Raw genomic sequence first — 25,932 nt, forward strand, 5'->3', positions numbered from 1 at the left:
GCCAAGACAGGTCAATGATAACACTGTGTAATCATGTCAAGTAACCTAAAGATATTGGTAAACAAATTAATATGATAAAACGAAGATTCACTGCCCTATTGTCAGCTAGTTATCATAATGATCCCAAAATGGCACGTTTTTATGTTAATATTGTATTATTGTGTGTTGAAGTTATTGCTTAATATTGTACTCATGTCATTTTTATCCTACATGTGTGTCGATGCATGTACCACCAGGGAGCATGCCTGTGTCATAAAACTGTCACATGCGCTCTCTCTACAAATGATGTGTATAAACCCTGGATGACTGTATGTGTATAACCCCTGTATTGAAGCCACCGTGCAGCCATCTTGGTAATCCTCCTCAATGGTTAAAAGATTTTGGAAGCTATAGAAATGCATTTGTTAATGTCTACATTCGTTTTGACACGTTTATTCTATTACATACGCTTTAATGCATACTTTTAAATTATATTATGTGGCCTAAACATTTTTTTTTAAACGGGGAGAGTACTAACGTTACTGTCCCCACTACAAAAAAAATACTTAAATACATGTAATTTTGTCTTTGAAATACTATGGAGGACTACTCCTTTTAGGGAGTGCCAATATGGCCGACCGGTGGCTTCAAAGCATCTCAATGGCCAATACATAGCATCAGCAGTCCAGGGTTTATTTATATAAGCCATTGCTCTCTACCCCCTCTAATAATAGATAGGATAGTATGTTTGTTGTGATGCAAGCAAGCAGCATCAAGTGAATAGCCAATATGTCTGTGTGTGTTTGTGTCTTCAGTCACATACATTTGTAGTGATTTTGTAGACATTTATATGGAAAATGTTATCTGAACAAAATGTAAGGTCAGATTTCAGTTTTTTGTAGCATTTCCCCTCTGTTGACAAATAATAAAAATAAAAAAATCGCCATTTGCCAAGTGTTTTTATTTGTAAGTTTTCATTATTCAACTACTTTAAACTGCTTTGAAAAAATAGGAATAAAACAAAACGAATTGCCTTTGACATCTCTCGCCGTCTGTATATTGTTTAATTGGCAGGCCAAATCCTCCAATTGTTGCCATCCACCCAACTGTGGGACCAATAGACAGCAGTTTCCGGACAACTGCCATGAATGGGCGGCTTTGCTGTAGCAATCCATGACCAAAGTAGCTACCCAGAAAACGTGTCTCAGCAATGCAAACCTCCGGGAGTCAAGACACAGCAGAAGCCAGGCGGCAGACTGGCCCCGTCGACCGTCCTTGAACAGGTCTACTCAATCATGGTGGTGTGTAACGGAAATACATTTTAATTTTATGGGTTCATAAGTTATATGGCAGGTCTGGCAATTTTTGTAAGGAGGTTGAGTTGGGTAACACGATGTATGAATTGCGTGGTAGTTCATTGGCTGCTTTATTGGCCCTTTTTGTATGTTGACCAATTATTATTCTCCTTTGACGATAGTAGCAAAATGGTTGCCAATTGGAGTTCGATTCATCAAATAACTCGCAATTTAATTGGTCATTCATGTGTCGGTATTACTTTGTTTTACGTGTGTTCAAGCCTTATCGACAAAATGTATTTCTGAGTGACATAATTACCGACCATTTAGCGTCTCGCCGGCTTTGCGGTCGTTGGACGATTTTATTGTTGTAGGCGGGTCTTGAGAAACTAGTGTTGTTTTGTGAGGAGATGAAAATGGCGGCGGATGGCTGACCGCCGTCTATCGGATATTATACATAAAACTGCGATTTAAACCAGCGTTCTCTGTCGATTTTAACAGAACGTCATGTCATTTAATATGACCAGGTTTTAAGGATTTTCTCAACTCTTTGGTTGATTGAAGTTTTCCAAAAGACAAAGCGGAAAGTTCCTTTGGAAATAGATTGCTCGCTGTCTGCTGTTGCATTTTAAACTTAGACGTTCGTTTTAGTTTAGCGAACAGTTTGTTCAGCATAATAAGAGAATGTGTTTGAACTACATGCCGCAAATAACCCAGGACTGGTAACCCCCCCCCCCCCCACCCCCACCCCCACCCCCTAAAACTAGCCCGACAAGTGTCTAAATTGTATGTATTTTATCATTAGTAAGCTACACTCTATAGCTAACGTTAGCTATAACACGCGACCCCTTACATAATGAACCACACTACAATCCCAAATGCAATATTGGCGCTATCAACAAACGAAAGCTTGCTAGCTAATCCCATTCTCTCGGTATTTTTTTAATATATATATATATTTTTGGTGATCGACAACAATGCTTCCTTTTGGTGGGGGATAGCTAGCCAAATATGCTAGCCTCTTTACTTTAGTATTTCACTAGCTATGTCCTAGTGGTAATTGTCTACCTTTAGCTGTAAATAACATAACGTTGCAATGTGTAAACGCTCGTGCTTTATTTATACGGTGGTTTTAATCAAATCAAAATGTATTAACATGGCTACGTTGCTGACTGTATTTTAGATTTAGTTTGTCAGATTTGAAAGGCTTTTTTTTACCCGCAAGTGACAGTGGACATAAATATTACAGTACTAGAAATAAATAGATCAGTTAAGCTACATTTCCAATCACGAGCTAGTTGTAGTGTTCAGCAGCTTGACAGCGCAGTCAGGTACCCACGTGTATCGGCGAACCGCCTACCAAATAAGCAGTCCACCGTCTCAAGTGACAGTCATAAAACATGGAAGATAAGCGTCGACCAAGATTCAGCAAGCGGCTGGTAAGTAACTAGTTGGCCCAGCGTTATTTCAACGTCTCCCTGTTTTGTCTGTATTTAAAATCCATAGCTAACGGTAATTTAGACGTTGATGGTGATTAACTATTTGAAATGGCATGGACTACCGCTAGTTACTAACTATATTGAAAGGTGCGTAGTATGTGCATTTAATATTTTAGTGTGTTCAACTGTCCATATGGATTGAGATGTTGGAATTATAAAGACAGAGGAAGTGAGTTATAATGTTTCTAGTCTGTGGTTCAATTCCATGATTTGCACCAAGACTTGTACCCCATAGTTTAGGTTATGGGAATAACTCGTGTTTTTTTCCCTAAGTAACAATTTATTTCCAATACCAAATAGCTGAGAAGCTTTATCTTGCTTGATGGCGTCATGTAGTCCAGATTGGCACTGTTGACTGTAACTTGAGAAAGTACGATAAGCAGGCTCTTAGGTCAAAAGTAGTGCCTTTATAAAGGGAATATGGTGCATTTTTAAGTCGAGCCAGGTTCATGTGTTCATCGCTTGGGGGTTAAACAAGGAGTGTGCATCATGTCAGTCGCTCCAAAACATTGTAAAAGCAAACAGAGCGGAAGACATTTGGTTAAAGAGGACCGGATCAACCATGTCTGGAGGAGTGAACACAGGGTTAGGTTGGGCTATGGCTGGGATTAGTGTTAGAGCTAGCTAAATCCTTGGAAAGGAATATTGTACATTTTTGTTACATGGTACCCCCCCCCCCCCCCCCCCAATTTCATGGTTTCCAATTGGTAGTAGTTACAGTCTTGTCTCATCGCTGCAACTCCCGTACGGACTTGTGAGAGCCGAAGGTCCTCAGAAACACAACCCAACCTAGCCGCACTGCTTCTTGACACAATGCCCATCCAACTCGGAAGCCAGCCGGACCAATGTGTCAGAGGAAAAACCGTACACCTAGCGACCTGGTCAGCGTGCACTGCGCCCGGCCCGCCACAGGAGTCACTAGTGCACGATGGGACTAAACCGGACGATGCTGGACCTCCCGGTCGCGGCCGAACTCGAACCCAGAATCTCTGGTGGCACAGCTAGCACTGCGATGCAGCGCCTTAGACCACTGCACCACCCGGGAGGCTACATGGTACATTTTTGATTGAGGGTCCAATATGTCAGATAAGATTATTGATTGATGTGTTTGAGGTGAGTTCTTTTTTTTCTGCATGTTGAGAGAATTTGAACCTGTATTGCAGGTAGGGTGACTAGGGTCTGCAACCTACCTGACTGTAGAATCTGGATAGTTACAGGTGAGGTGAAACAAAAGGCTGTTACTAGGCAATGGACCATAGACCTGATGTTTATACTATACAATGGAGGTATGTGTGTGTGCACGAACAAGTGTGTGTGTGTTAAAGTTGAGTTTTAAATGATAGTCACGTTTGTAGGAGCAGAACATGAGTCTCTCAGAGCAGTAGCCATGCAGCATCATGCAGAGTCTTATCAATTATCAATACGTCTTATCAATTATGAATAGGCTGAGATGTAGGCAGTAGTGGTCAGGTCTAGATCTCTTAGTCTCTGGTCTGTGAGGGAGTTATTTTTCTTTGCCTGTACTTTGAGCCATGCATCTCCAGAAGGCATATTGCCTGCAATACAACAGTGCCAGTGATGAAACGAGAGAAGGGGATTGGAGGAGGGGTGTGAGTGGAGAGGACACTGGCGAGAGCACACTGTCTGCTCTGTGAAGCAAGAGGAGAAGTTACTGGAGAGGCTGACTGTCTGACTGGCCATGTGAGCAGAAATCAGGAAAACACGGATGGAGATAGATGGAGGGGGGGGACACTGCAGAGGCGGAAGAATGACAGAGCTGGATAGACTGCAGGCCTCTTATTCTCTGAAAAGCAAGGAGAGGGGGAGCGGAGGATGGCGAACGAAGGAGAGATGCTGCTGCACTACGCCAGAGATGAAGGGATGTGGGAAGAAAGGAGGAGGAAGAAGAAAGATAGAGAGGAGGAGGGATGGAATGGTGACACTGAAGGTGCGAGGTGTGTAGAGTCTCCATCCCACAGGATTCCCCAAGGTGCACTGCAGGAGAGGGAAAGGGCAAGATAAATATGATGGAGAGGATACTGGATTGCTACAGTGAGGGAGGGAGAGAACATCTGTAACCCTGCTGGTACTGCCTCCGAGACCCACCGTCTCTTGGCGACGATCTTTGATAATAAACATGGACAATGCGGTTAGATACTGCATCTGCCGTGTGCCCTTACCCACTCTGGTTGCTCAGGCGTCGTGGCGCGATTGTGTAGCTCAGGGTCGTCTATTGTTTCTTGAGTAGCTGAGTGAGTGGGCGGCCGGGAGACCCAGGAGGTGATCTAGACCGAAGGCGCTGGCTGTCCGTTGTTCCACAGCCAAGGCGTCTCCCAGACGGATCCACTCCCTCCCGCTCCCGTGTCCCTGGCATGGTGCTCCAATCCAGACTGTTTCTCTCTAGAGTCTGTTGTCACACAAGCAGAATTCCCACCTTGGGAATACTAGGTGGAGCTGGACACTGCAGTATGTGTGACCAGCAGCTGGTCTGTGTGATGTCTCAGTTAAAAGTCATTGGTTCCGCCGGGTGCTGTAGCAACGTAGTGCGTCACTGAGAGACGGTATGCTGTGTCTCAAATGGCACCCTATTCCCTACAGTGCACGATCTAGGGAGCCATTTGGTACGCGCAGCCACTGTCCACTGTACTGGGCAGTGGCCCAGGGGAGCACAGACCGACTGGCGCACTGCGTTACACCACTCACTGCAATGCCGTTGTGTCCGTCTCCTATACCAAACCACCTGAATGGAACAAAGATCTCCCGTCAACCCTGGCTTACAGATGGATAATGGATTTTGGATTTACTGGGACAGGGTCGTCTTCTTGAAGGGCTGGGCCGCCCGGAGCCAAGGAGGATTGCAGTGGCTAGCTGGCGGATGAGCAGTGAGATGGAGGTAGGGCTGGTACTGGTGCCTCATTCTGCATCTCATGGCACTGATTTGGCTGCTACAGCGGTGGATACTAGTGCTGTTTAATGTCTCGCTGTAGAGTGGCATTGGCTTGAGGTTGACAGTACAGTGCGGTCGTTTCACATTGTGTGGTGTTTGCAAGGAGGCGTGTGTTCAGGGCCGGCTGAGGATGTTTTAGAGGTGTGTGAGACGGGCGGAGAGATTGCATTCTCAGACACCGCTTATTGTTGTCCCTGAGCTCTGGGCTGCTGGACCCCCACCCCCTCCCTGGGTCAGCTGGTGCATTGCTATGGCAACCCTGGTCCACTCCCTGGTCCACTTTGTGTAGCTGTTAGCGATAGTGCTAATGATAACCGTCAGCTGGTAGACGGAAAGGCTTTCCCAAAAAACCTTCAGTTAAATGTTGACTAAAAAGTAGCCTCTGCCTTTCTGGCAGAATGATATCATGATTTTTTGCATTAATCCAATGGCCACTTGTTTTGCAAACTCTGAAATCACATGAGCGCTACACCACCATCAATGAAGCATCAAGCCTCCAGTTGACAGATAGAGCTGGTGAATAAGTAGTGGGGGTGGGGGACAATATTGAGCGGATGAGCAGGGGGAATGGAAGCACTGGGTAAAAAAAAGAGGCTCCCGGTAAACCCCCCCCCCCCCCCCCCCCTTTCTTCCTCTTTATTTATCCCCCCCATCCCTGAGAGAAGGGAGAGTCAGTGTGAGGGGAATTTAATGATAGGTTACATTATAGAGAATATGGGTTTGTGTGGGTATGTTCTTTCCTCCTTGCCCCAGTGTGTGTTGTAATACAGATTCTTTTTGTAGGAGGGAGGAGCAGGTCATGTACTGTGTGTGGGAGCGTTGTTTACACAGCGGTCTTTAAGTAGCATTACATGTTACAGAAATACCTTAAAGAACCTGGGAGAAGTATTAAGCCTAACTATTACAGAAATACCGTAAATGCCCTAAAATAGTGCGATGGGATTTAAAGGGTATACAGCTGCTGAACACATTGAGGTAAATCTGTTCTTTATTCCTTTTCCCTCTTCCTCACATTCCTCTTCCCTATTCCCTTTTGCTCTCCACCTCTCCTTTCCCCTCTTCCTCTTCTTTCTTCCTCTCTCCAGCGGTCGGGCACGCGGCGGCGCTACCATGACGATGGTATCTCGGACGACGAGATCGAGGGGAAGAGGACCTTTGACCTGGAGGAGAAGCTGACGAGCGAGAGGTTCACCTCAGACAGGGTCAAACGCATGGAGGGGAAAGGTCAGTGTTGGTTGTCATCACCGTAGAATGACGGAGGGTTTGAGACATTGGTTGCGTCTGAAATTGCACCCTATTCCCTATATGAAATGCACTGTAGGGAAGGGAATATGGTCTCGTTTGCACGTCGCTTACAAACTTGAGTAGCTTTGAGGATTCCCGTTTAGTTTATGGCTTATTGTGCTTTGTTTTTCCAGACCTCACGTTTGAGTACATCCAAAGAGGTGGGTTGAGGGACCCGATCATCTTTGAGAAGCCAGACGGACTGGGCATCAAGTACGTCCTACTTTTCCCCCTCAACTCTGTTGGAAACACACTCACTTTATTCTCTCTGGGGCGATTAGAATGGCTGAGATTGCGTTGAGTTTGTAAGTCTCTGAGTAATATGTAACCCTGGTTTGTCGTGCTCCCTAAAGGATGCCAGATCCAGACTTCAGTGTGAACGACGTCAAGATATTTGTCGGTAAGATTCCCTCCTCCTCCAGTGCTTCTATCCAAACACGCCGCTTCCCTTTTCCAGTTCCTCTCCTTCACCCACTTCTCTCTATTTCTCTCTCTCTCGCTCTCCATCATAACACTCCCTCATTTACATCTCCTTTATTTCTCTCCTTCCCTCGCTCCCATTTTTAACACCACAGTCAACCAAACAAGCCCTGCAGGCTCTAGTTTGATCGGATCTTGACCGTATTGCCCCAGTGATATGGTCAAGTGCTGCAAAGAAGGACCTAGAAAAGCTGCAGCTGGCCCAGAACAGAGCTGCAAGTGTTGCCCTTCAATGTACACATGTCAGTCTCTCTTGGCTCCAAGTACAGGAGAGATTTGACTGCATCAATTCTTGTTTTTCAGAAATATTGTTAATTTCCAAATGGTCTGTATGAACCATTTATATATAACTCTGATAGGCATGCTTACCCACCAGACATGCCACCAGGGGTCTCTTCACAGTCGAGACCATATCGAGAACAGATTCAAGGCAACGTACATTATTCTATAGAGACGTTATCATATGGCACACCCTTCCATCTCAAATGACTCAAGCAAACCGCTAAAAATTAGCTTCAAAACAACAGCTCACAGAACAATGCCGCTCCCCATCTGACCTAATTAACTGATAGCCATTATGTACAGAGCATTTTGTACCCCTTCACCTTTTACACATTTTGTCACGTTACAGCCTTATTCTAAAATGGATTAAACTGTATAGTTTTTTTCATCTATCTAAACACAATACCCCATAATGACAAAACAAAAACCAGGTTTTTGGACATTTTTGCAAAAAAATAAATGTACACTGCTCAAAAAAATAAAGGGAACACTTAAACAACACAATGTAACTCCAAGTCAATCACACTTCTGTGAAATCAAACTGTCCACTTAGGAAGCAACACTGATTGACAATAAATTTCACATGCTGTTGTGCAAATGGAATAGACAAAAGGTGGAAATTATAGGCAATTAGCCAGACACCCCCAATAAAGGAGTGGTTCTGCAGGTGGTGACCACAGACCACTTCTCAGTTCCTATGCTTCCTGGCTGATGTTTTGGTCACTTTTGAATGCTGGCGGTGCTCTCACTCTAGTGGTAGCATGAGACGGAGTCTACAACCCACACAAGTGGCTCAGGTAGTGCAGCTCATCCAGGATGGCACATCAATGCGAGCTGTGGCAAGAAGGTTTGCTGTGTCTGTCAGCGTAGTGTCCAGAGCATGGAGGCGCTACTAGGAGACAGGCCAGTACATCAGGAGACGTGGAGGAGGGCAACAACCCAGCAGCAGGACCGCTACCTCCGCCTTTGTGCAAGGAGGAGCACTGCCAGAGCCCTGCAAAATGACCTCCAGCAGGCCACAAATGTGCATGTGTCTGCTCAAACGGTCAGAAACAGACTCCATGAGGGTGGCATGAGGGCCCGACGTCCACAGGTGGGGGTTGTGCTTACAGCCCAACACCGTGCAGGACATTTGGCATTTGCCAGAGAACACCAAGATTATTATTCAGACCCTTTACTCACTACTTTCTTGAAGCACCTTTGGCAGCGATTACAGCCTCGAGTCTTCTTGGGTATGATGCTACAAGCTTGGCACACCTGTATTTGGGGAGTTTCTCCCATTATTCTCTGCAGATCCTCTCAAGCTCGGTCAGGTTGGATGGGGCGCGTCGCTGCACAGCTATTTTCAAGTCTTTCCAGAGATGTTCGATTGGGTTCAAGTCCGGGCTCTTGCTGGGCCACTCAAGGACATTCAGAGACTTCTCCCGAAGCCACTCTTGTGTTGTCTTGGCTGTGTGCTTAGGGTCGTTGTCCTGTTGGAAGGTGAACCTTCGCCCCAGAATGAGGACCTGAGCACTCTGTAGCAGGTTTTCATCAAGGATCTCTGTACTTTGCTCCATTCATCTTTGCCTTGATCCTGACCAGTCACCCAGTCCATGCCTGCTGCTGAAAAATATCCCCACAGCATGATGCTGTCACCACCATGCTTTACTGTAGGGATGGTGCCAGGTTTCCTCCAGACATGACGCTTGGCAGTCAGGCCAAAGAGTTCAATCTTGGTTTCATCAGACCAGAGAATCTTGTTTCTCATGGTTTAGGTGCCTTTTGGGAAAACTCCAAGCTGGCTATCATGTGCATTTTACTGAGGAGTGGTTTCCATCTGGCCACTATACCATAAAGGCCTGATTGGTGGAGTGCTGCAGAGATGGTTGTCCTTCTGGAACGTTCTCTGGAGCTCTCTTTCAGAGTGACCATCAGGTTCTTGGTCACCTCCCTGACCAAGGCCCTTCTCACCCGGTTGCTCAGTTTGACCGGGTGGCCAGCTCTAGGAAGAGTCTTGGTGGTTCCAAATTTCTTCTGTTTAAGAATGATGGAGGCCAATGTATTCTTGAGGACCTGAAATGCTGCAGACATGTTTTGGTACCCTTCCCCAGATCTGTGCCTCGACACAATCCTGTCTCGGAGCTCTACGGATAATTCCTTCAACCTCATGGCTTGATTTTTGCTCTAACATGCTCTGTCAATTGTAGGACCTTAAATAGACGTGTGTGCCTTTCCAAATCATGTCCAATCAATGGAATTTACCACAGTTGGACTCCAATCAAGTTGTAGAAACATTTCAAAGGTGATCAATGGAAACAGGATGCACCTGAGCTCGATTTCGAGTCTCCTAGCAAAGGGTCTGAAATCTTGTGTAAAATTCTGTTTTTTTATATTTAATAAATTAGCAAAATATATATATTTATATTTATTTATATATGTAACGTAACAAAATGTGGAAAAGTCAGCGTACCTGAACTTTTCGAATGCACCGTACATATAATGATGTGTGGGTAACTATCAGTAGGGCCTTTTTTTGTTCCCATTTTAATTGGTGTAGTTCAGTCCTTGAGCTGTTGTTGTCTATTGATGTTCTCATGTCATGTTTCATGCTCTGGAAGAGTAGCTTCTGCTTCAGTGACAGTTAATGGGGATCCCAATAGAATACCAAATACTCTCTTACTTTCCATTTTCCTCCTCTCACCTTTTCTGTCTCCCTCCTCTTTCTTTCCTTTGTTCCTCTCTCACCGTATCACCCCTCTGTCTGTACCCCTCTCCCCCTCCTTGTCTCCCCCAGGCAGCAGGCGTATGATGGATGTGATGGATGTCAGTACTCAGAAGGGTATAGAGATGTCTATGGCCCAGTGGAGACGTTACTACGAGACGCCCCCCTCCCAGAGGGACAAACTCTACAACGTCATCAGCCTGGAGTTTAGCCACACCAAGCTGGAGAACCTGGTCCAGAGGCCTGCGTCGGTCAGTCTGAGAGATACATACATACCAAGCTGACGGACCTGGTCCAGAGGCCCACGTTGACCAGTCTGAGATACGCGCGGACACACACACACCTATATATATATATATATATATGTATGTATGTATGTATGTATGTATGTATGTATATTACATACATCGGCACACACACCCTCCTGTCTGTTCTTACCGCCTCCTGTGTATCCTATCAGGTGGACATCATAGACTGGGTGGACAACATGTGGCCTCGGCACCTGAAGGAGAGACAGAGAGACTCCACCAACTCCATCACAGACATGCAGTACCCCAAAGTGCAGAAGTAAGGCTCACCTGTGTCCCAAATGGCACCCTATATAGTGCACAACTTGACCATGGTCCGTAGGCCCTGTCAACTCCATCACAGATATGCAGTACCCCAAAGTGCGGAAGTGCGACCCTCTCCCTCATCAACTGCATTCTCCTTCCCTCTTTCTCTCCTTTCCTCCTCTGTTCCAGGTATTGTCTAATGAGTGTGCAGGGCTGCTACACGGACTTCCACATAGACTTCGGAGGTTCCTCGGTCTGGTACCACATACTGCGTGGAGGCAAGGTAACAACGGACTACTTGATCTTACAATGTACGACTTGGACTCGAGTCTCGACCTGTTCTATATGGGACCTGACTTAAGACTTGGGACTCGAATAAGAGTGACTCTAGTTTCCTCTCACTTCTTACCTCTTGAGCTCTTACTTCCTGTCAGGTGTTCTGGCTGATCCCGCCCACGCCTCAGAACCTGGAGCTGTATGAGGACTGGGTGTTGTCAGGGAAACAGGGAGACATCTTCCTGGGAGACAAGGCCCAGGACTGTCAGAGGATAGAGCTGAAGCAGGGCTATACCTTCATGATCCCCTCAGGTACCCACTTAATATGTTGTGAAATCTGGTGTGAATGGATTGTAATGTTGTTTTTTAAATGTAGAACTGCCTTCATTTTGCTGGACTCCAGGAAGAGTAGCTGCTGCCATGGCACGTTTAATCATACTCATACTTTGGCACACATAGATATTTAACCGCTTAAACTTTAACCTAGTGTTCCTGTTTCTAATGTTTCTTTGTTTGTGTCCTATCAGGTTGGATCCATGCGGTCTACACTCCAGTGGACACCCTGGTGTTTGGGGGAAACTTCCTCCACAGCTTCAACATCCCCATGCAACTCAACATCTACAGCATCGAGGACAGGACACGGGTGGGACACACACACACACACACACACACTCTCTCTTTCATCTCTCTCTCTCTCCTAAATGCACTGACTCTTTTTTTTATTCCTGAGCACTCGTAGAAGAGACGTTCCAATGTATGTAGTGGAAGTTACTAATAAATTGAAAGTTTAACTTGGTGTCTCTGCAGGTACCAGCTAAGTTCCGTTACCCGTTCTACTATGAGATGTGTTGGTACGTGTTGGAGAGATACCTCTTCAGTCTGACCAACACCTCCTACCTCACGCCTGACTTCCAGAAACACTCCCTGGGCATCGGTCAGTGCCAACACTACCCCCTCTCACTACCCCCTCTCACTATCCCCTCTCTGTCTCTCTGTTCTCTCACCCGTCCCCTCTGTTTCTCTGTTCTCTCACCTCTGTTTCTCTGTTCTCACCCCTCCCCCCTCTTCTCTCTCACCCTCTCTCTCCCTCTCTGTTCTCACCCCTCACCTCTGTTTCTCTGTTCTCACCCCCCCCCCCTCTGCTCTCCCTCTCTTTTCTCTCACCCCCTCCATCTCTCTCTACACCACCTCTACTATTCCAGCTTTACAGCAGGCAGTTCAGCACTTCTCTAACCACCATTACTCTATATTAGGTGGTTACGTTTGAATGACAGCACGAGATCTATAACTCGAGACGTGCGTTCTCTGTATTTCGTTAGACTACAAACCGTGCCTTTTCTCTTTCCAACTCCACCTCTTAATCTCTCCGTCCATCCCTCCCTCCCTCCCGCCAGGTCTTACCAGAGACCCCTCCACCTGTGAGTCGATCAACGGGCACACCCAGGAGGAGGATGAAGAGGGTGCTCCCCCGACCCAGGGCTCTAAGCCCGGGGTGAAGGTTCACCTCACGCCCTTTGAGCTGGAGGGGCTGTGGAACCTGCTGGGGAAGCTAGAGTCTCTGCCCTCACAGAAGAACTGTGTCCCGGCAGGCATACACGATGCTCCCGCTCTGCTGCACGACATCAGGGTGAGGGATGGATGGATGTGGGTGTCTGACAGATATCCTCATATCAAAGTGGATGCATTCGCATGACTGACTGACTAAGTCACTTTGGATAAAAACCGTCTGCTAAATGGCGTATATATTATAAAGGTTTTGTGTGTGTGTTTTCATGTACTGACCTTCTCTTGTCCTCTGTAAGGCCCTGCTGAAGGAGCATGCTAATGACATCCCCAAACTGTCCTACACTGGCAAGCCCATCGTCAAGTGGCCCAAGAGGGTGAGAAGCAGACACCGCATTCAGTCACATGCTCATATTGGCCCTTTACACTCCTACCCATATACAGGATCAGATTGTCAGGTTTGGAGGGCAATACGCGCCTTCATTTGGACGCAGTGGCTGTACAGTAACTTGATATACCTGACGCCAGAGCTCAGTCTGTCTGCTTCACAGCGCTGGATGGGTTTGGACTGACAGCCGTGTTTTGAACTTGAGCACCACACGCGACAAGATGCCCTCGTCCCTCCCGCTAATTGGGCAACCTATTGCACCTTTTTTTTTTGTCTGACTGAGAGAAACGCTGTAAATTTAAAGAGGACTCGGATGTATTTAGAACGGTGGAAAGGTCGAGGATGACAATAAATACCGCTTTGATGTCGTTACAAGCAAGCCAAACACCTGGGAGTCCAAATGTGCACTTCACATTTCCGTATCATAAAAGTCATGTCTATAGAGTGACAACGTTACAAGATAACATGGCGGCGTACCCTGTTCCGAACAGAATGAGCCTATGTTTGTTTGTTTGTGGGGGGGGGAAATTAGCCGCGGAACAAGCACTCCTGACTGACTTTCTATGCTCACCAAAATTCCAATCTGTTTCTCTGAATTGTCTTGTGAAAGCCTAACGCTGTAAGATCGTATTTTAGAACTTAGCGAGTCATGTTGGCAATAGAATACGCTTTCGAATGATGCCCACCTGACCCAGACTGCAGTTTTCTAGTGAGATGTTTTTGGACAGTGTGAACCACAACAGTAATTGTGCGACGTCGCCGATGCGGGGCTGTGTTCCAAACAAATCAACTTCAAGTCTGCTGCTCTAGTTCCTCAACGGCACAACTAGGAGAGCTCAAAAAATGACTTTTATTTTTATTTTTTTATTTTTTTTAGTTGAAGACTTCACATAAGTGCATTGAAATTCATATTTTTTATAATGTTACTGAAATTCCATCTTGTGTCAGGTGAACTGTTGTCCTCAACTTTGGTTTAATCATTTTCCCATAATGTCCAAACTGTTGCTACCGTGCGTATGCTTTTTAATAGTTGTTCTGTGAGAAACATAAACCTGTAGCCCTGTCCATATAGGCCTATCCCCACAAGTGTTAACACACACACATACGTACATTGTCATAAGACGGAGTGCAAGTCATGCCACATTCTTAGACTGCTACACACCTCACTTTAAATCGATGTACTTTTCTGACTCCTAAATCCAAGGGTGATTTAATCCACAGAGGGATGCTTTCCCAGACAGATTTAAGCCTAGTGCTGGACTGTTGCCTTCGTCTCCCCTATTGTTTAGATTTATTTTTTTTTACTTTGAATTCACCTTTATCTCTAATTCTCGTCCCCCTCCTTCCAGCCGTCGTGGTACCAGCCCCCTCCCCCTCCTCCCCCGGTGGCTCGTCCCAAGCTGTCTGCCACGGTGGTGCCCCCGCGACCCCAGAAGCCCGCTTCCTCCATGTCCGTGCTGCGGCGGCGGCGTGTGCGGTGTAAGCGCTGCGAGGCGTGCGTCAGGACGGAGTGCGGGGACTGTAACTTCTGCAGGGACATGAAGAAGTTCGGAGGGCCGGGGAAACTCAAACAGACCTGCGTGCTCCGACAGTGTCTGGCGGTGAGAGCGAGCCGGGGGGGGTGTGTGTGTGAGCGAGTGGGATGGTGTGTGTGTGAGAGAGAGCGAGCGGGGGGGGGAGGGCATGTGTGGGTTTGGATGTGTGTGTGTGAGATGTTTCATCCATACAGTAGAAGCATTGTCACTGTCTCCCTCTCTTTGCTACCTGTGTGTATTGCTTACTGCTTTCCTTTGATGCCTGGGTCCTTACTCTGTATCTCTTCTTCCCAGCTAGTATACGGTGTGTGTGAGAGTCATTCTGACAGAATATACTAGTCTGTCAGTATATTAACTCCTCCCTTTCTCTCCCCCAGCCGGGTCTGCCCCTGTCAGTGGTGTGTGAGATCTGTGCAGAGGGGAACCAGGAGGGAGGAGAGGGGCCAGTCTTTGCCCTCACCCTCATGGAGTGTTCCAACTGTGCCCAGATAGCCCACCCCGCCTGCCTGAAGGTAACACCGACACTCTCCTCAAACTATACCCTACCTTCAAGTTTCAGCTTGATTTGCCATATGTAATAAATGCATGTTGAAATCTTACTCACCAGAACGCTCACAATCAAATCAGCATTAAAACACACGACATCACTTTTTGTTGTTGTCTGTCATCAGTACAGATGGAGGTTAAACTCTCCCTCTACTTCTCTCTGTTGGTTCTCAAACAAAATGCTTAACACTTCTCTGACCATCTCTCTCTGTCTCTCTCCCTCCACCACTGTCTCTCTGTCTCTCTCCCTCCACCACTGTCTCTCTCTCCCTCCACCACTGTCTCTCTCTCCCTCCACCACTGTCTCTCTCTCCCTCCACCACTGTCTCTCTCTCCCTCCACCACTGTCTCTCTCTCCCTCCACCACTGTCTCTCTCTCCCTCCACCACTGTCTGTCTCTCCCTCCACCACTGTCTCTGTCTCTCCCTCCACCACTGTCTCTGTCTCTCCCTCCACCACTGTCTCTGTCTCTCCCTCCACCACTGTCTCTGTCTCTCCCTCCACCACTGTCTCTGTCTCTCCCTCCACCACTGTCGCTGTCTCTGCCTCCACCACTGTCGCTGTCTCTGCCTCCACCACTGTCGCTGTCTCTGCCTCCACCACTGTCGCTGTCTCTGCCTCCACCACTGTCGCTGTCTCTGCCTCCACCACTGTCGCTGTCTCTGCCTCCACCACTGTCGCTGTCTCTGCCTCCACCACTGTCGCTGTCTCTGCCTCCACCACTGTCGCTGTCTCTGCCTCCACCACTGTCGCTGTCTCTGCCTCCACCACTGTCGCTGTCTCTGCCTCCACCACTGTCGCTGTCTCTGCCTCCACCACTGTCGCTGTCTCTGCCTCCACCACTGTCGCTGTCTCTGCCTCCACCACTGTCGCTGTCTCTGCCTCCACCACTGTCGCTGTCTCTGCCTCCACCACTGTCGCTGTCTCTGCCTCCACCACTGTCGCTGTCTCTGCCTCCACCACTGTCGCTGTCTCTGCCTCCACCACTGTCGCTGTCTCTGCCTCCACCACTGTCGCTGTCTCTGCCTCCACCACTGTCGCTGTCTCTGCCTCCACCACTGTCGCTGTCTCTGCCTCCACCACTGTCGCTGTCTCTGCCTCCACCACTGTCGCTCTCTGTCTCTCCGTCTCTGTGTGTCTCTAGGTAACAGGGGATGGTGTGGTGAATACAGATCTGCCCAGCTGCTGGGAGTGTCCCAAATGTGTTCTGGGAATCACCGACACTGAGGTAGACCCTCCTCTATCCACACACACACACACACACACACACTGTGTCCCGGCTAGCTAACGGCCGTGACTCTCTCCCTGTGCTGTGTGTCAGTCTTCGGGCACCGATGATGATGACAGTGGGGCGTCCGTTGGCCTCGGCGCTGGCGTGAGCTCCCTCTCCGCCACCCAGGGGCCTCTAGGGGTCTCCATGGAGCCAGGCTCTGCTCCTGGGTTGGGGGACGAGGGCTGGGGCAGGGCGATACTGCTATACCCAGGGCTGGTTCCCAACCCCCCCTCCTCCTGGTTCTCCGAGGCGCCCCTTCCCTCCCCTGGGCAGCTACTACTAGAGCAGCACGGCCTCAAGCGGGCGGGGAGATGGGCAAGCGGGCGCAGGAAGAGGGTGAGAGGCCTACCGCTGCAACCGTCCTTCCCCCCGCCCGTTACATCATCATCACGCGCCTATCACTGCTCTGACTGACGAGGGGAGCAGCTGGGGGAGACGTGAGGCTTTGGGCTCCACAAATACTGGGCGAATGTAGAACCCTTTGCTTTAGGGTCGATATCAGATACTTTATCTGTGCCTGTTTTCAGCTTACCTGGCTTAATGGACCAATCGAAAAGTCTGGCACTCCAGGCAGACTCAAGAAAAATATTTAAAGGGGTTTTCAACTATTTGAACACAGGTCTAGTCCATGTATTTGTGGAGCAGAAAGTGTTTGTAGCCTGAACGAAAGCCCAGTGCATGTGGAGGTTGAGCGAGAGAATCAGCAGCTTGTGATGTGAATGTGCTTGTCTGTTTTCAGTGCAGCAGGCATTATGTCAACAGATGTTACAGTATTCAATGAACAGTGAATTTCTGTTGCATTGATGTTTCTTTCTTTTTTTTGATTTCAGGTGAAGGGGGACAAGAATAAAATGTTACACGCGGTAAGTATGGCAGCCAATAAAAATGTATTCAATTAAACCGAAGACAGTTTTTCAGCCTTTCCCTAAAGGATACTTTGCTCCCTCTCTCCTTTCCTCTGCCTTCTTTCATTTTCTCCTTTCCTCCTTCCTTCCAGAAACGCAAGTCTTCTTCGTATCTCGACGGTCGCATCGCCAAGATCTACCGTCGCCGTGGTCACAGCCGAGACGACGACGACGACGACGACTCGGGCAGTGATGATGATGATGATGATGATGAAGGCTCCAGGGGCGGAGGAGGCGGCACGGGACAGAAGATGTCCGGGCCACGCCCTCGCGGCAGTGGCTCCGCCTCTCGGAGAGGTTACGGGACTGGGAGGCGGGGCATTTGGAGAGGCTCCTCCCACAGAGGGGCAGGCCGCGGAAGTGCTCTGTCCCCTCACTCCTCCCTGAAGATGAGGCGCGGCAGAGGAGGGCTGGGGGCGGGCCGAGGGGATAGAGAGGGGGGGCGTAGGGAGAGGGGAGGGAGAGTGCGCCTCCGGGGAGGCACTAGGATGCAGAGACGCAGGGACGAGTCAGAGGAGGATGACGACGATGATGACGACGACGAGGAAGATGACGACAGTGAGGAAGATCGGCAGCATCACCACCGGCAACGCCGCAGGCGGAGGAGAACGGATGACGATGAGGAAGACGATGATGAGGAAGACGATGATGAGGAAGACAGCTCGGCCCGGGACCTGGAGGGGGAGGATGAGGACGTAGCCGATGAGGAAGACGACGAGAACCGGTCAGACTCTGAACCAGAGCCTCCCGTCCTCCTGGTGTCTGACCTTAACGACGACCTCCTAAACGGCTCGTACCTGACAGTGACCCTACAGCGCCCCCCCAGGGCCAAACGCCACCCCGGCTCCATCGTGCCCAAGCTGGAGGCCGCCATGTCTCCCAGAACCCACGGCGGCGGTCCAGGTTACGTCCAGCATAAAACCCTCGGGAAGACGCGGCACAAAAACGGCACGGTCGCCGCCGGCAACGGCCTGGCCCAGCCCGCCAAGAATCCAGTCGGCCGGCCGCCTCGTCATCGTATCAACAATCCACCAGGCGACACAGCAGACAGGGAAAGAGAGAGGGACACTGCCTCTCATTCCTCCTCTGACTCCTCGGCCCCCCCCCCCACCCCTCCTCCCCACTCCTCCCACTCTCCTTCCTCGCTCCTGTCGCTTCCCTCCTTCAAGGATGTAGGAAACGAGAAAGGAGGGGAGAAGGAGGTGTGGGTGGCGGTGTTCTGTTACCTGAGCAGAGCCGAGCTGGCTAGCTGTATGACTGTCTGTAAGGCCTGGTACAAATGGTGAGTGTGTTATTAGATTCCAATTCACAGCCATAAGCATGGCTTGTAAGTGATTGGGGGGGGGGGATCTATACAGTTGCATATTGGCATATTATTTTTGGCAATATGGTATTAACAATATCGCAATATTTTCTGCTAGTTGGTTGTTCTCCATCTTTTTAAATATGGAGCCAATTTGTTTTCAGCACTTATTTCCATGACTGATCCAAACTGGTTTCTCATGGCTCTGTTGTCTCTCTCCAACAGACATCTATATGGTGAGCAATATGTTTGGAACATCGAATCGCAATAAAATGACAGTATCCAATCGCGTTACTTATAGAATCGCAATCCATATCGTATCGGCACCTAAGTATGGCGATAATATCATATCGTGAGGTCCCTGGCAATTACCAGCCCTACTTATTGTTTCTATAGACAAAGGAGTTTATTTCCTGTTTCTGGTTCAACGCAGTTTCAGGATATTTTCTTCCATTTTTAAAATGGCATGACACTCTCCTTTAATCTGTGGACCAAAGGGCACTTTCTGTGGGGCTTCTCCATGAAGCGTGGTTTTTACACCAGAGGACGAGGAGACAGTCATGTCATTTTTAATGGATGAAAAATACTAAAGCTGCGTTGAAACGGAACCAGGAAACCTCCTTTATCTAACAGTACTGTCCTCGTTTCTGTACCCCCCCCCCCCCCTCTCCTCTCATCCCTCCTCTCTGTAGGAGTTGTGACAAGCGTCTGTGGAGTGGTGTGGATGTATCGCGGTGTCCCTCCCTCTCCTCCCAGGCCGTGCAGGGCATCATCAAACGCCAGCCCACCTCCCTGGACCTTTCCTGGACCCCCGTGTCCAAGAGACAGATCACCCTGCTCATACACCGCCTGCCAGGTAGGACACACATATATAGCTACTGTACACACACACATACAACAACATCCACCACAACAGTCTACACACACACCTTACCATTGCAAGATGAATTAAAACCTTCTCCATCCTCTCTCTATTCCACCCAATCTCTTCTATCAGGTCTGAAGGAGTTGATGATAGCAGGTTGCTCCTGGTCGTCAATGTCAGCCCTGTCCACCCCCAGCCTGCCGTGCCTCCGTACCCTGGACCTGCGCTGGGCAGAGGGGGTCAAAGACACCCAGATCAGGGACCTGGTCACACCACCAGGTCACTAGTCGATACTAACTGACTAACAGGGGTGTTAGGAGTTAAATCTCTCTCCTTTTCCTCCTGGCCTTCTGACTGCAGCAGGCCACTGGTGCCGTGTGTGTTTGACTATAGTAGTTTGTCTTTGAGGAATTATGTAGCTGCCTCACCTCCCCTATGATGAATGAATCTCGAGTTTTAGGTGGTTTGGTTTGGCGAGTAAGTATTTTATATTGAATGGGGTGGGTATGTGACGGTACTGTACATATCTAACCCCTCTCTCCCTGCAGGTTGTGACAGTCGGTCTCGGCTGCGTGGCTGTGTGGCGCTGCGTCTAGCCGGCCTGGACATCAGTGACTCCACCCTGAGACTGATTCTCCGTCACATGCCCCTGCTAGAGAGGCTGGACCTGGCCCACTGCAGGGACCTCACGGATCAGTCCGTCTGCCTGCTCACCGCCGCCGGCACACGCAACACGCTCACAGAGATCAACCTCGCAGGTAGGTGCGCACACACACTCTCTCCCTCCCATGGAATGCATAGAGATAAACCTTGAAGGTACACACAACCCACATGTGAATTTGCAATTGCTGACATCAGCCTCGCAAGTACACACACACACTCATTTCCTTCATACAGGTTGTACACCTCTACCTCTGTCTAAGCCCTCCTTCCCCTTCCTCCCCCAGGCTGTAACAAGCTGACGGACGGCTGTCTGGCGTACCTGAAGAGGGCGTCTGGCCTGGCGCTGCTAGACCTGCGGGGCTGCAAAGGTGTGACGCTGCGGGGCTGTGAGGGCTTCATCTCGGACCTCTCTCACTGCGTCCTGTTCTGTATGACGGAGGAGAAACTCATCCAGAGGATATCCTAAAACTGACCCCGTTCTTACCCCTACGCAAGGGGCACGTAGAGACCCCATACCAGCCAGGCAGGGGGGGAGAGATGGGGAGCAGCCAACACCACTCCCCCGGAAAAAGGAGAGCAGGCGCTCCAGAAAAAGGAGGGCGAGCAAAAAAAAAAGTGAAAAGACGTTCCCACTCCTCACTTGGGATGATAGAAGACATGGAGAGAGGAGAGGATGGAGGGATGGTGTCAGGAGAGGGGAGAATGTGCTGTTGCAGCATCATGTGTTTATTAGGAGGGTTAGGAATCATATGAATAGCACAGACACTTGTTAATGTTGTTCACGCTACAGGGCTGAAAATGGGAACCCTGGGCCTCCCGAGTGGTCTAAGCAGTGCTACCTGTGTCACTAGAGATCCTGGTTCAAGTCCAGTCGCAGCCGTGACCGGGAGACCCATGAGGCGGCGCGAAATTGGCCCAGCGTCGTCCAGGTTAGGGGAGGGTTTGGCCTTGTCAAATGATGTCCTTGTCCCATCGTGCACTAGCGACTCCTGTGGCGGGCCGGGCGCAGTGCACGCTGACCAGGTCGCTAGGTGTACGGTGTTTCCTCTGACACATTGGTGCGGCTGGCTTCCGAGTTGGATGGGCATTGTGTCAAGAAGCAGTGCGGCTAGGTTGGGTTGTGTTTCTGAGGACGCATGGCTCTCGACCTTCACCTCTCCCGAGTCCGTACGGGAGTTGCAGCGATGAGACAAGACTGTAACTACCAATTGGATACCACAAAATTGGGGAGAAAAAACGTTAAAAAAGAAAATGGTAACCCTGTGGATTTTTGTGCTACATGGTCTACATGAACTAGAGTGAATTAGGGTTAAGGTTTCAGGGGAGGTTGAGAGGGAAGGGGACTGAGGAAGACTCAGACATGACTGGCGTGTCCCACTAGGTTCAGATTCTATGCCACACTGCCCAACACTTCCACGGACTCCTTGGGGAAACCGAGGAGACTCGGAAGCACAGAGGGGATGATGAAATGCAAACGAGTGCCAACCCATTCCTAGAAATCCCCCCATTTCAGCTCTCTTCTTTTCGTGCCATCCTCACCGCTGCTCCTTACGCTTACAGCCATGAGTTTTGTTGGATAAAAACTGTACTGTATCTCTCATTAGTTACATCCAAAATGGTACCCTGTTCCTCATAGTACACTACTACAGAGCCCTGGTCAAAGGTAGTACTCTATATAGGGAATAGGGTGCTATTTGGGACGAATACATTGTTTCTCTTCAGTTTTACTTGACTCCCTTTCTCACTACCAGCCACTACAGGTCTTAACTTTGCTTCTTTGAATTCCCTCATTTGACAGACTATTTTCCTCCTGTCATTTTAATGTCTTTCTTTTCTGTCAGTCTTTTACAGGTGTAACGTTTTGTTCATCCCCCTGTCTCTGTCCCCCATAATGCTATTGTTAATAATGTTGAACCCGGAGGGCTCTTGGGTTGGGCGCGTCCCAAATGTCAGGTGTGTCCCAATATAGCGCATTACTTTTGAAAAGTATTGCACTATATAGGGAATAGGATACCATTTGGGACGTAGTCTTGGTGAATTGTTTTGGTTGCCCTACTGCAGTTGCTCAATGGGACTGTTATGTGCCTGTAGCATTGCAATCAGTTATATAATTATTTTCTGAAATGTTTTGCAGAAATTCTGTTAATTTGTGGTTTTTACGAGGGAAAAAAAGAAATTAAAACAAGAAAAATCTGAAATGAATATTGTGTGCGCACATCTTGATTGAAATTAAGTTGAGGTCAGTTGCCAAATACAGTGCCAGTCAAAAGTTTGAACACCTACTCATTCAAGGGTTTTTCTTTATTTTTACTATTTTCTACAATGTAGAATAATAGTGAAGACGTGACACATGGAATCACCAAAAAAGTGTTACAAAAATCTAAATAAATAATAAAACCCTTACACAGTCTGTAGGTGTATTGGGTCATTGTCCTGTTGAAAAACAAATGATAGTCCCTCTAAGCCCAAACCAGATTGGATGATGCATCGCTGCACAATGCTGTGGTAGCCATGCTGGTTAAGTGTGTCTTGAATTATAAATAAATCACTGACCACTACACATACTGAGATCATCCGTTCACCTACTCTGCGTCTCACAAACACAGCGGTTGGAACCAAAAATCTCAAATTTGGACTCATCAGACCAAAGGACAGATTTCCACCAGTCTAATGTCTAATGTCCATTGCTCGTGTTTCTTGGTCCAAGCAAGTCTCTTATTATTATTGGTGTGGTTTCTTTGCAATTTGACCATCAAGGCCGGATTCAGCCAGTCTCCTCTACAGTTGATGTGGAAATGTGTGAAGCATTTATTTGAGCTGCAATTTGAGGCTGGTAACTAATGAACTTATCCTCTGCAGCAGAGGTAACTCTGGGTCTTCCTTTCCTGTGGCGGTCCTCATGAGAGCCAGTTTCATCATAGCGCTTGATGGTTTTTGTGACTGCACTTGAAATTTTCCACATTAACTGACCTCCATGCCTTAATGATGGACTGTTGTTTCTCTTTGCTTATTTGAGCTGTTCTTGCCATAATATGGACTTAGTCCTTTACCAAATACAATTACAACACAACTGATTGGCTCAAGTATTAAGAAGGAAAGAGATTCCACAAATTAACAAGGCACACCTGTTAATTGAAATGCATTCCAGGTGACTACCTCAAGAATACCAAGTGTGCAAAGCTGTCAAGGCAAAGGGTGGCGACTTTGAAGAAACTCATAAAATATATTTTTATTTAACACTTCTTGCTACATGATTCCATAGTTTTGATGTCTTCAGTATTATTCTACAATGTAGAAAATAGTTTAAAAAAATTAATGGAATGAGTAGGTGTTTCAACTTTTGACTGGTACTGTAAGCTATCATGTATGTTGGCTGCAGTGTTCATACTGAACATTGTCTCTACATTACTTAAAATCCACTACAATCCATAAGCTTTTAGGGATTATAAAACAATTATTTAATGGTATTCATTTATAAGTGGTTAAAACATAAGGCTCCCATGCACAAAAAGGTGTCCCAGTGGTCCCTGGGAAATGTAGTGCACTCCTACAGTCACCATCTCTGTTGTAGGCTCATCCTTAAAGAGAAATTGCAACTCAAAAACTAAACGCTAACTATACACAAGTTCATCTTTTTAAATAGGATACCATATGCAAGATAAAACATGTAGCAAACAATAGCTTATTAGGCTATGGATGCATCTGAAATGGAACCCTATTCCCTATATAGTGCACTACCTTTGACCAGGGTTCAAATGGCTCTTGTCAAAAGTAGTGCACTATATAATGAATAGGTTGCCATTCCATACACCCTATATCTGTCAGTATTTCATATGTAACAATGTCGTGTGTTTGAAAGCGGTATATAAAACTTTATACATGCTTCTATTGGGCAATATCTATGTAGGTAGAGTAATTCCTCTGTAACAATGTCCTGTGTTGAAAGCCTATAGAAGGTTCAGGATGGAGGAGAAGGAGAAAGCGTTGAGCTTGTATCCCGTTCCACTGTAGAACTTATTCTGGAACTCCACCCTGGGAAGAAAGAAAATTGGAATATTAGGGATGGAGAATGGTGTGAAGGACGTCACGCTGCTTATTCAGCGACTACCACTTCCTCCTGACATGACTCGCGCTGAGGCTCGAACCAAGGACCTCTGCTTTGCTAGCACACATGACTGCACTCTCGAAGCGTCTTACCAGTACGCGCCACCGACACGTTCACAATTCTGCGACACTTCAGGCTGAGAAGTTTCATACATCCCCATGTGTGTTGTGTTGTGCGTGGGATACAATTCAACTGGTTGTGTGTGCATTATTTCATGTGTTTGTACGCCTGTGTGAGGGTGAGAGATGGAAGACATCGATGGGCAACAGTATGTGTTTGGTATGTGAATGACCTAAGAGAGATGGAACAAATTGTGACCCACCAGTGCAATCTGAGCGCGTACAGGAAGGTGGACAGCCCCTCCATGACGAGCAGGATGGAGATGGTGAGTGTGCAAAGAAGGAAAATATGACGGCTAGAACTACAGATCTCATGTAGCCCTGCCACGACAGGCTGATATGCATCACCATCACCCATTGCACCTCCGACAGCTCTGCAACACACACAACTGGTATTATGCCGTGTTCAAAACAACTGGGAACTCTGAAATCTCTGACTTCAGTGCGTTCGAGACAACTGGTAACTGAGAAAAACTAGTTTAGACTGAGAAATCGTTTTCAATGGTCATCCAAGTCGGAAATCCAAGACGGAAACGCTGTTATTTTTCTAGAGCTCTCCGTTGTCTCGAAAGAACCAGTAGTCTGTCACTTTTCCATTAAGCAAAAAGCATACAAATACATGTGGGTTCTTTTTTTTTTATATACAGTACCAGTCAAAAGTTTGGACACACCTGCTCATTCAAGGGTTTTTCTTTATTTTTACTATTTTCTACAGTGAAGACATAAACTATGAAATAAACACATATGGAATCATGTAGTAACCCAAAAAAGTGTTAAATCAAAATATATTTTAGATTCTTCAAAGTAGCCACCCTTTGCCTTGATGACAGCTCTGCACACAGTTGATGTTGAAATGTGTGAAGCATATATTTGGGCTGCAATCTGAGGCTGGTAACTAATGAACTTGTCCTCTGCAGCAGAGGTAACGCTGGGTCTTCCTTTCCTGTGTCTTCCTTTTTGATGGTTTTTTGCGACTGCACTTGAAGAGAGAGAAAGAGATGCTCTTCAATTGGATGAGGTCAAGAGGGGTACAGTGTGTGGCTGGGCCAGTTGAAATACTTCCTTTTACAACACTCATTTCACTCATTTCCTCTTCCCGGTTTCACAGGAAACCAGAAAGAGGCTCTAGCATCAGCTCTAGTCCTCTGGTCTTTCTCCTGTAGTACCATCCACGAGGAGAGTGGTAAGGTGTGTGTACCTCGTTGTCGTTGGTCCTGAGTTTGAGGTCTCTCTCCTGCAGCGCCATCCAGAGAGCGGCCATGGTCATGAGGCCGGGGCCCACGTCCCCAAACATCACCGCAAACAGGAAGGGGAAGGTGATAATGGTGTACACCGCTACGGACGGAGACACAGGAGGGACAAACACAAAAAACGTACAGAGAAAGAGTTAGGGTTGATAGAGTTGGGGGATGCCTGTTTAGTTTGCT

At 47.7% G+C, this 25,932-nt stretch overlaps 1 protein-coding gene across 6 annotated transcripts; it reads left to right on the plus strand.

The window, feature by feature from the left end:
* Nucleotides 1-1,097: 1,097 nt before the first annotated feature.
* On the plus strand, nt 1,098-22,483 carry kdm2aa (lysine (K)-specific demethylase 2Aa). Of its 6 annotated transcripts, none has more exons than XM_055909540.1 (22): nt 1,098-1,280; nt 6,806-6,944; nt 7,139-7,217; nt 7,358-7,404; nt 10,543-10,721; nt 10,931-11,037; nt 11,214-11,307; nt 11,459-11,612; nt 11,828-11,943; nt 12,108-12,234; nt 12,695-12,927; nt 13,103-13,180; nt 14,541-14,792; nt 15,104-15,238; nt 16,417-16,500; nt 16,594-16,881; nt 17,376-17,408; nt 17,543-18,732; nt 19,446-19,609; nt 19,751-19,897; nt 20,167-20,376; nt 20,566-22,483. In XM_055909540.1, the coding sequence occupies exons 1-22, from the start codon at nt 1,128-1,130 to the stop codon at nt 20,745-20,747; spliced, it is 4,191 nt and encodes a 1,396-aa protein (XP_055765515.1). In that variant the 5' UTR covers nt 1,098-1,127; the 3' UTR covers nt 20,748-22,483. The 6 variants fall into 6 exon arrangements, with proteins under 6 accessions (XP_055765515.1, XP_055765519.1, XP_055765516.1 ...); XM_055909541.1 differs by lacking the exon at nt 1,098-1,280 and adding an exon at nt 2,031-2,713; XM_055909543.1 differs by lacking the exon at nt 1,098-1,280 and adding an exon at nt 4,263-4,728.
* The last annotated feature ends 3,449 nt before the right edge of the window (nt 22,484-25,932 follow it).

The sequence above is a fragment of the Salvelinus fontinalis genome, chromosome 42 (genome assembly GCF_029448725.1).
Source record: "Salvelinus fontinalis isolate EN_2023a chromosome 42, ASM2944872v1, whole genome shotgun sequence".
Taxonomy (NCBI): domain Eukaryota; kingdom Metazoa; phylum Chordata; class Actinopteri; order Salmoniformes; family Salmonidae; genus Salvelinus; species Salvelinus fontinalis.